The 11559-nt window shown below is 40.2% G+C and overlaps 1 protein-coding gene across 1 annotated transcript; it reads right to left on the minus strand.

Annotated features, from left to right (window-relative positions):
• Positions 1-260: 260 nt before the first annotated feature.
• LOC104538247 (receptor-type tyrosine-protein phosphatase T-like) lies at positions 261-11313 on the minus strand (the record flags this gene model as incomplete). Its single annotated transcript, XM_010181387.1, has 4 exons — positions 261-435; positions 2669-2784; positions 6154-6235; positions 11042-11313. Coding segments are annotated over 4 exons (645 nt in total), but the record flags the coding sequence as incomplete, so codon positions are not given.
• Between the last annotated feature and the right edge of the window lie 246 nt (positions 11314-11559).

An 11559-nucleotide genomic window follows, 5' to 3' on the forward strand; every position in this document is an offset into this window, starting at 1 on the left:
ACAGGCAAACTGTTCAGCTGACTATATTAAAAGTAGCCATAGGTACTAAGCATTCCTACAAAACTGTATGCAGACAAAGTTTCAACTCAAATATTTCTTTTCAGAAAATGGCTGAAATTCAAGTCACTTTTACCCTTTATTCCTACTTAGATTTAATATGAATGAAAAAAACCAGGTCCAAGAGGATGTTAATCTTTATACAGAGATGCCACCTGGGAGGAAATACTCATCTTGCATAAACCTGCTTTAGTGCAACCTACCTTTCACTATTAATTCTGCGTAATTCGAAACTCCAGATCCACCATCTGAGCGAATGACACATCGGTACTTGCTGATGCTGCGCTGAGAGGTGTCAGCCACACTGACGGTAGCAGAAAAGCGTCTATGGTTGACCACTCGAGTGACCATTAACGCTGTGTCCCGTCCATTCCACTGCTGTAAAGGCAGACAAAAATAATGTAAATTACGAAGACACAGATTATGCATGCACATGCCATTCATTCCTTGTTGTGCTTCTTAACATCGTTCAGAACTTCATGCTCCCATCGCTAGGTTAGATTTTATACAAGCACAACTTTTCAATAAAAGACTGCTAACACTACTCCTAAAAAAATTAAAGGTTTTTTTCATGTTTATTTAATTTTTGAAACATATTTGGGCCTATGATGTGTTATATGCATTGAAAAGGCTGGAGAGTGACAGTTCAGACTGTGCAATTGTACACAGCATATTTAGAGGCTTGGCTAGGATATGAAAATACTACAAAAGAAGAATGGGGTTTGTACACCTGGGAAAATTATACAAATGAACACATTTTATAAACCTTGCATTTTCAAATATAAAACTTTGATTCTGGATCAATTTAAATAAATTGGTTGGTTGAGCAGACATCCTTACGTGTTCAACATTCCCCAATAACGCTGTCTTCCAATGCCAGACTACATTTTCCCAACTGGACAAGGGACAGATGAAGAATTCACTAGAAACAGAAGTTCTCCACAGCATAAACACCAGAACTTGCTCAGTTGGTCTGGTTTATTAGGAGTTTCAAAGGAAAACACACTGCTGTTTTGCCAGCTTCCAGTAACCAGTTTTTGGGGGTGTTTCCAAGGCTGTTTTCATTAAATGTTTCCATTTTGGAGAGTGAAAAACGGGTTTCCACTAGCAACAACAACCATTTCCTCCCAAATCCCTGCTTCTCACAGGAAAAGGTTCATACTGCTTCAGGTCAGAAGTGTTTTTACACCCATCTAGTCATAACTTTGGAAACATTTCACTGAAAGTACTCAAAAAAGAGAAACCATAAGCCAAAATCTCAGTGGATGCTGGAAGTACACCACAGGTTAATAAATTCCAGATAAAAAATATTTTTTTAGGAGAACAGCTGTGATGAGAATACAATTACAGTGACTGTCAAGTCATTTTTACATGATGCCAACTACATTTTTACCAACTCAAGCTTTTTTCCCAGTACTAATTTTAATTTTTATTGTTAGGCAAACTGATTCCTCTCCTAGTGTTGAAACTATAAAAATAACAATTTCAAATCTAGTTTATTAAAATGCCTGAAGTCCATTAAAAAGTTCGAGAAAATCTGTTAGTTATTTGACTACAAATACCACAGCAACCATGAGAAAGGCCATTCTTGTCTGCCTCAGACTATAAATTATGAGGTGGTCAGGCCCTTACTTACCTCAGCCCAAACTGAGAATGAAAGTTGTCGACTGACTTCAGCGTTCTGAAATTTTATGTTGGCCTTGTGTCCATGCACAGGACATTTAGGAAGAGAATCCCCTGGACTTTTTGGGGATGTTAGGTGTGTAATGGCACAGAAGTTCAGAATAAGTAAAGAGCTCAACTATATTTTAAAAGTTTCCAGAAGAGCTCTACGTACAGAGCATGGCAATGTTGGGACTCCACGTATCAGAGCACTTCAAAAGGAAAGAAGAAATAATTTTGCCCGTCGCTGGAAACATGTCCTCCATATCCTCAGTTTGAGATACATTTCATTTCTAACTCTGGAACCGAAAATGAGTTCTTCAGGTTGTTACCGTGCCCAGCTAAGAGCATGACTCAGCCTTTCAAATCCAACCAGTAGGGTGAAAAGACAGGCCTTAAGAGAGGGAATGCTTTGGTCTTTTACTGAGGGACTAAAAGGAGCAATCTGCTGTAAATGCAGCCAAGGGAAACTGGGAGAAAGAAAAACAGGGGGTACAAAATGGTTCTGCCTGTTTTCACCGTCCAGGTAGTAATGTCAGACCTCAGGTTTCCTTTTTACCATATCGTAACTGACTTAAACTGAAGACATTTTTGGAGGGTGAGAGGAAAGCAGATTGCGTAATAAAGCTGAAGTGAAGAGTTACTCCTCTTGTTCTGTCTCTTCTGCATTATGACTGAGTGCTTACAGGTGCATGGGCATTTGTTTGAAACCAGAATTTTGTTGCCAGTGGCCATTTTTTCCATTTTGTATCTAATGATTCTGTACATTGTTACCTTAAACTCTCACCTAGAAACAATTTAAGGCAGTCCTCAAAGGACCTTGATGAAAAGATTTTGCCCCACCAAACACTCAATCTACTTATTGCATTCAAAAAAGCAAAAACATAAACCAAACTAAACAAACACACAAAAATCCCAATTAAACAAACAAACAAGTGCATGACTCTACCTGGAGCCAGAGTTTGTCGTGCTGCGACCACTTCCCCCCAGCAATGCACTGGAACGTCGCGTTCTGTCCCACGTTAACCTCCACGTTCTGAAGCCGTAGGAAATGAGGTGCTTTTCCTAACAAAAGACACAAAGCATTGCAAGGGTAGAGCAAGGCGGCAATTGACTGTGTTACATCAACAGAGACAAACACTCAGCAAAGCATTAGGGCCTATCTTTGACCAAGTGATTTTGCAAAATAAAGCTGTCCTTCAGTATCTAACTGTTCACCGCAGAGCGAGGTGGATGATTGATCTGACAGAGGATGGCCTAAGGGACAATACAGAGCTCTGGCACATCTGAAGACATATACTTAGATCAAATCACAACACAAGTTCATGGTCATCAGCACAATTTCTTACTGCTTGCTATAAAGAGTAATTGAGTAATTCCTTTTCTTCAGAAAATTGTATTTCTGAAAAGGTCAAAAAAAATCAAATGCTTCTTAGCTTGTCAAGCATGACTGACCCAAACTAAACTTTTATAAGGGTCTTTTTTTCCTTTTTATTTTATTGACTCTCAAATACATCCTAGACTTTTAGAATAATAATGTGTCATTAATATCAAATCAGATATTAAATGAAATATTCATATAACTGACAGTACTGTACCATTCTATTAGTTTAAGATCGTTGATATCACTGTTTTGCTGATACTCAGTTCAGTATTAATTCAATAATAAACCACTGATATTAAGATGCAGACAACGCATTTGTACACAAAGGAACTAGATCAGAGGATTATCTTTTTTACTAAAGAACACACTCGTTTCCCTCTGTAAGTTAACTTACACAACAACAAAAAAGACTACAGCAGTAAATCTGCCATTTTAAAATTAACTTAGTTCTTGCTGAGTTTCAGAAGAAAGTTTATGCATAATTTGAACATTTTTAGTAGGACACAATTAAAATAAGCCAACTCCACATATGAAGCTGTGTAGCCTGGGTGAGTGCAGGCAGAAAAGGACCTGGGGGTGTTGGTGGACAGCAGGATGACCATGAGCCAGCAATGTGCCCTTGAGGCCAAGAAGGCCAATGGCATCCTGGGGTGTTGTAGATCAGAGAGGTTCTTCTTCCCCTCTACTCTGCCCTGGTGAGACCACATTTGGAATATCGTGTTCAGTTCTCGGCCCCTCAGTTCAAGAAGGACAGGAACTGCTTGAAAGAGTCCAGCGCAGAGCCACAAAGATGATTGAGGGAGTGGAGCATCTCCTGATGAGGAGCGGCTGAGGGAGCTGGGGCTCTTGAGCTTGGAGAAGAGGAGCCTGAGGGGTGACCTCATTAATGTTTATAAATTTGTAAAGGGCGAGTGTCAGGAGGAAGGAGCCAGGCTCTTCTCAGTGACAGCCAATGACAGGACAAGGGGCAATGGGTGCAAGCTGGAGCATAGGAGGATCAATCTGAATATAAGAAAACCTTTTTTACTGTGAGGGTGACAGAGCATGGTCCAGGCTGCCCAGAGAGGCTGTGGAGTCTCCTCTCCTTCTCTGGAGACATTCAAAACCCGCCTGGCCGTGTTCCTGTGTGATCTGGTCTGGGTGATCCTGCTCTGGCAGGGGTTGGACTGGGTGAGCTTTTGAGGTCCCTTCCAACTCCCGACATTCTGTGATTCTGTGAGTGCAGTCACACTGACCCCAAACTCCCTGTCCTCAGGTTTGCCCAGCTTTGGGAGCATAGGGCTGTCCCATCACTGCAAGTGCTCATGCACACACCGTCAATGAGCTTTTAGCATAATGGAAATTAATACTCCAGTGCATTCCTTCACAGGACCGAAAAAAAAAGCAATACCAACCATCAAGATATTTTTCTCCATTACTAAGTCATTATGGGCTCTTCACTGCATTTTTGCTGATACTTAGGTTTGTCTGCTATATTGTCATTTGTGACGGTAAAGCAGAAATGAAGAAATTACACCAACAATTTCAGTAACCTCCAGGGTCATCAGGAGCTTTGTGATCTTTGAGTTATAACAGCTGTAAAACAAATATGAGGGGCAAAGCCTGCACAAGTCAATGGAGCACACTCTGGTGACATTTACCCTGGTGGCTGTCATCGCTGAACAACAAAAGTACACAGGAGAAATATTTACAAAGGCTGCAGAGAACTTGCAGTAACGAGTTACAAGACCTGCATGCTGCAGGTTGCAAACAGATTCAAACTGGAGTAGTTAACGGTTTGAATAATTTTGGTTTTGAGTCCTCAAGAATGCACTTAATTTTGAAGAGGGACCTGCATATACTTGGAGAAATGGATTTAAAATCAATTGAAATACTTGAATAAAGAGGAGTGTAACACAGCATCCCATCTCTTTTTTAAATCCTTTAATTTCTTGTCTGTGTTTTGCCCCATGGTTTGCTCAGTGCCCTCTTTTCCAGCAAAGGGATCAGTCATCACCCATCACGCTGCAGAACACACGCAGACCATTTGGGGGATTTGTTTGGATGCTGCCAGTTATCAGCAACATCTGGTTAATACAGACTGTAAGTATTTCTTAATGAAGTAAATGCACCCAAAGGCCTGAGCAATGAGCACATGGTAAACACAAATATAAATTTAGTTAAACAGTAATTAACCATAGTGCAGCTATCAGGAATGTCCTGTTAAACTTGAGCAGAGCCATGTCTGTCACACCGAATGGCAGCTGTTCCTTGAAACTCTGTACTGCAAACAAATCAGGGGATTTCACCCCACTGCTGTGATCCATGATGTTTTTGTGAGCAGCTGTCATTTAACTTGCTAAAACTATGACCTAGGGAGAGTGGCTGTTAAAAAATGTCTGTAGAAGAAACTGTATACTACATACACAGTACAGACACACAAAGTCAAAGAGAAACCAAACAAGTGCAGACTCAAAGACCGCGGCTCAAGGTTTCTTTAAATAGAAAAAAGAAATTAAACTTACTATTATGGCTGCGATGGAATAAACACAGCACTAATATTTTTGAACAGCATAATGAACCTGCTTTACTTTCTACTCCTGTGTAAGTGTATTGTCTGAATGAGATTTATTTTTGTTATCTTTACAGGGGTGCTGAGCCAACATTTGTTGAGTGAGAGACCTTTGGGATATGTCCTTTACCAAGGAAATACCGAAACAATTTGTTTCTTCTTTCCTTAAGTTAATGACACAGGATATTATCAGAAGCTTTTTAGGTTGTTTTCTACAGCAATATGATTCAGAAATAATACAATAGTCAGTTTTATGTTCTCATAGCAAGAGAGGAAGAGAGCCTTCCACAGCTGTCCTGGCGCTAGCTATAGCCCAAGAGCAGTTTTGCCTTTTGCACAACTTGCAAAGTTCTGTAATTATGCAAAGCTGATTGTCTTTAGGTGTCTCAGAGGGGCACAAGAAGACATTTTAGTGCTGACCAAATTGGGTAAATACTCATTTAGGCTGTAAAGCCTCATATACAACACAGATACAGATAGACAAATAAAGAGTGCTCACTGCATGGATGGGCGAGAACTCTGACTTCATCCACAGCAATGTACCCTGGGTGTCCTTTCAAAGAGACAGATTCAAATATCACCTGAAATACAAAATAAGGAAAAGTTCTCTTAAAAAGAATAGCTACACTAGTCCATTTGGCCAGTCCCCATATTCTGCTCTTCATCCCATGTCTGAGTCATTCAAGGCATTTCAGCAATAATATTGAATGCATACCAAGACAACTCAATATGTACATGCATGCCAAAGATTTAAATTGTGTTTGATATAGAAAAGAAAAAGTTAGAGCAGAGTTCATTAGGATTAGAGACAACTATGCGATGTGTTCATTTGGAAGAGGCAAAATACGCAGTGTATATACACACCTTATTCACTTTAAGCACCAGCCCAAGAACATTATTACTTTTGATATCTTGTTCTTAGTACACCGTGGAAAGTTGGAGAATGCTGTACATGAGACAACAATTCCCTTGTTGAATCAATAACCCTGCACGGACTCTTCTGGAGAAAACCCTGGTTTGACATCCATGCTGCTGCAGTATTAGAAAGCAAATCATGAGCAACGGATGACCCTGGATTTTAGTCACTGGACTGAAAGATGAGTTTCCCAGATATAATAAAGCTGCTTCTGTCTTTCTCTGGATTGAACTGACATGGTCTGAGAATGAATATTCCTAAAAACCACATGCAGTATTTTTCTGCATTAATGGTACATGAACTAGCACTTTGTAATTTGTTTATGTACTTGGACAATGAAAGTGTTCCACTAATTTGGGTTTGAATAGACAGATACTCAATTACAGATGAACAAAAATCTCATTCTTCCCTATGGCTTTGTGATTTTATCTGGAAAATTGCCCAGAAGTGTCCAGTTACTAAAAGTAACCTGCCAGAGCTCACAGAGCGTTTGGACGATGCTCTTTGCTATATGGTTGAGTTTTAGGTAGTCCTGTGAGGAGCAGGGAGCTGGACTTGATGGCCCTCAGGGGTCTCTTCCAACTTGAGACATGCCACGAGGCACAGGAAGTTTCGAAATGTTACATTGCAATAGAAAAAAGAAAACTGCAGACTGATTATTTAATATCTTGGTAACACTACCTTTCAAGCTGGTGATTCTCTTCCCAAAGGAATGAAGTGCTATCCTATATTTATATACACAAAAAAAAGAATTAATGGAGATGTAATGAATGCTGTCCTCTGCGTTTGAAAGGGATGTCCCCAGTTTCATTCCCTCTTACTAAAGCAATGTTCACGCTGTACTAAATTGCTCATTTCTGCATGAGTATACAATAATGTTTTCAAGAACAGAGTTAATTATCATATTCAGCTGGCAAAGTTATTACTATTAGAGCAGTAATCTAGTGCAGCTTCTTGTTTCATAGGAGAAAGTATTTCAGTAATTTGTAACCTCTAAAATTAATCACTAGAACACAAAGTTAACCACTTAAAGCCAGTTTTCAACAGTTATTTGCATTCTAAATCAAAAGCTGGTATTCCCAGTCACAGGAGGAAGGAAGTCTCTGGAAGATAAAATAATCCAGAAAACATCAACAAGTGTTTTGTGTTATCAAGGTTCTTTACAGGCTTTTCAGGTGTGGTATAAAATAAGAGTATAATGGAAGTCCTTAGTGTGGAAATTAGAATTGTTTTAGAAATGAAATGTCATTCATTATAAAAATTACAATTATTGGGAAGGTCATGTAAGGAACTACTGCGACTTTCTTCAGACTTGAATTACAGTGCACATTACAGCTACAAAACCTTAGTTTAGTTTTGCATTTGTGAGAAGCTAAAGCCACAATGACCTAACTCTCAATTTCATGCAAGCCAAGAACTTTGAAAGTGAAGTTCTCCAAGGCTCTGGCATTAGCAATTAGTGCCTGGCAAAAGCAAGCACTGATACAGACAGAATTGTCTTCTGTTAACGTCCAACATGGAAGGAGTCTTTAATACAGCACAATACAACTTACGCCAGTAACAACTGACTTAACTCCTAATAAACTCATGCACACTGGTGCAGAACCCACCAAAACCAGAGGAGGATTCCTCAATCCACACAATATCACTTTGATAGACTACTTTGCTATCTGTTCCACTTTACAGTCAGATATTCTTGTTTTCTCCCAGTTTAAACTTCCACACTGTTGTCTTTTTCTGTACTTTGCAGCCTCTCAGCCCTATCAAAGGGAGAAGCACAGAAGCACTCAGGTTTTCCTGGACACAGGGAATTGAGATCCAACATGAAGAAAAGGCAGGAATAAATGCTGCAATTCTGCAAATTTCACACTGAATTATCTCTCATGTCCTTTAAACTTCAGTTGGAAAAGTAGTATAAAGGTTGAGACACAGGCATTTAACAATGCTTTACATTTAAGGAACTTCTCAGAAATTAATAGAGATGACAAAACGCAAAGCTTTACCCTTAAATTCTTAAATGCTCCTGAGAACTGCAAATACTAAGTCATTTCACGCTTCCTTCCCAATAAACAAACCTACATTTCACTGCTGCTGTACACCAACAACGTCTGTGTTAGCAAACTAGCCTGGTTCATCTGTTGTGGTACAACAGTTTTCTCCAGGCATAGATCAATAACTTTCCTTGCTATACATCAAAAAAACCTCTTCCTGGCAGACTCTAGTGCTGCCCTCGGTGCATTCTGGGACTAAGTTCATCCTTATGGCAAGCAGTAATTCAAGACTGCGTGTATTACCTTTCTCCAAGAACTATTACGGCTCTTTCTTGCTACACTAAAAACCTGTGCAGGCTGGGAATCCACGTATGAGTAACTCCAGGGTAGACATCATAAATCTCCACCATCCCCAGGTTCCTATCTCAGCAGAGTGCTTTTGCATCCAGATGCCTCTCAGGACCCTTGAACCACCAGAACTCAAGGCACTGGGCTTGGTTACTGGTTTTGCACCAGTCACATCTCCAAAGCTCAAAGTACTGGCTGAAGCCTCAGACCCAGGGCAGACAGCCTCAGATTTTCTGCCTGACTGAATTCTTGATGCACACTGCAATTCAAGATGATGTGGTTTCTGCACATTAAGAGAATAATCCACATTTTGCCTGACGCAGATTTCATTACTTAGGAAAAATGCTATTTTTTTTCCTGTGTTACCTGGTGCTTTTGAAATAGAGAACATGTTTTCAGGCCTCTTGTGTACAAAGAGCTCTCCAGGCATGCAATTTTGATTTAAAGCCGACAAATAACCCTCTGCTGGCACATTCTAGATTGTGAGTGTGAAATGAGACACTCCCTGGGCAAGAGTACACCAAGCCTTTGTCATCCTGCACCTCTGGACTGCTTTAGCCAGCACTTCAGGCTGCCAAACAACAATAATTGTGTTTTCCTCTTCACTTGTGCAAGCTTCAAGTTGTCTTTTTTTTTTTCCCCCAAACCTTGATTAAATGTAGAGGATTGCGACCATCAACAGCAGATGGTTTGTAAAATCAGTGACTGATGATACATCACTCTACGAGATCCCCCATAACAGGGGGACACACCTCAAATGTTAAAAGCCACACTGAAGGAATAAGAATACAAAGAGAAGCAGAAGGAAACAGCACCCCCATGCATCAAAAAAAGTAAAAACTAATTTTTTAGAAAGGAACTACTCCTAGGCAGTTACTGCTGGCTTCCAATCTGTTCATTTTTGCACTGCACTGAACAATTCTTGTTTGATTTAAAGGACTTCTTTTGCTCAAGAAAAGCAAACTTGACCTGCAAACGGACTTGCAAAAGAAGGAAGTAAGGCTCAGGAAGTCTACTATTGGTATAGCTAAGAGCAGGATCTCTCTTAGTGGGAGATCAGACTCTTCTCCAGGTTTTTCAAGCACTGATTACCTGGGTGAAAGATCATTCTGTTATCTCTGTGGAGCACCGACTATGAAGCAAATTCTGGTTCATGACCAGGTTCACGTTAATATGAATGCAGTGTAAGTACTTTAATGTGACTTCAGAACAAGTGACAAGTTATGCACAGCCCTTAAAACACTGCTTTCAACGCGTTTGCATCTCTTTATCCCTTCCTCTCACCCTGCATAGCGTGCTCCATGTATTCTGATATCCCCAACGCTTTTTCAGAGGCAGAACATTAAAGCATTCTACTTCAGCTCAGGTTTTACAGACCTCCTACCCAGTTATTACAAGCAAAAAAAAAGAAGAAAAAAAGCAAGCTTTTCTACCTGCTGTTTTTTCTCCCCAGACTATTTGCTGCCTTTTCACAGTTTACTCTATCGTAATTCCTATCTTGTTCATGTCTTTTATTACTATCATATGTACATCAGCTTTTCCTGCAAGGTTAAGCGTGCAATTACCTCCTAGGCTTTTTTCTTTTCTTCAACATAGAACCAGACAAGAAACACACCTTCAACACCTCACAGAAGCACGTGAGTCCATTGTGTGCAATCTTATCTAGACTAAAACAATGGCTGCAAAATTGCCAGATGAAGTTTGCAGTGGACAACCAACATGCAGCTGTAAAATTAATACAACAAAAAACAACTTACCCATTACATTCAGTATACGTTGATAACGCGGTACCAGACTTTATTAGTAGCTTATGGACTTACAGCCCTCATGTGGGCACAGGAGAAGTCCAAATGCAAAACTGAGTGAACAAACGCTGCTTCTTATGGAACCAACCAAGGGCCAAAACCAGTTCAGGCACATTTATACAGAGATACAGCTTCACACCTAGACAGCTGTATTTACATTTACACAGTGCCATGGAAAGCACGAAGACAAGTCTGTTTATGTGCCAATTTAATGATAAACAAGTGGGTCTTAACTTGCCAATAATTTGACTCCCAGTTCTTTGATTCATTGGTCCGTGACCTTACAACTGAAGAAAAAGGATGAAGTGAGATATTACAAACTCATACCTGATAAAAATGCGGCCAGAACGTACTGATGGCAAGCTCTGCTTTCACCCATCCTTCTGTAACAACCCCCGAGACGTTCCAGATGGGGTTGCCCTGTGGCCCCCCGTTCACCTTCACGTAGACGTTCAGCGAGCCGGGGCTCGACCGGTCTCTGCTGGCCAAGTAGTAGTGGAAGTCGATGCAGTGCGTGTCATTCTCCTTCAGTGTGGGCAACAGCAAGTGAGCTTTCTGCCCTGACGCCCGCCCAGAGCTGTTCACCATCATGAAGGAGCCTATAGAGGAAGGAGAGAGAGAAGAATGAGTGGTTTTGCTTGGCTTTTTCAGTAAAAACAGTTCCATTAGAAAAGGCAGTGATTCCCTTAGAAGCCAGAAAACAAAGCTCTAATTAGCTGTTTTATGCTAGTTGTTAGGTAACTGAAAGAAAGGATATTAACATTGCAGGGCATATACACAAATAGATTCAGGGCCAACTAGAACTGCTTTAATTAGATAGCTTATAAAATCAAAATAAAAATACT

The sequence above is a fragment of the Mesitornis unicolor genome, unplaced genomic scaffold (genome assembly GCF_000695765.1).
Source record: "Mesitornis unicolor isolate BGI_N332 unplaced genomic scaffold, ASM69576v1 scaffold13873, whole genome shotgun sequence".
Lineage (NCBI taxonomy): Eukaryota > Metazoa > Chordata > Aves > Mesitornithiformes > Mesitornithidae > Mesitornis > Mesitornis unicolor.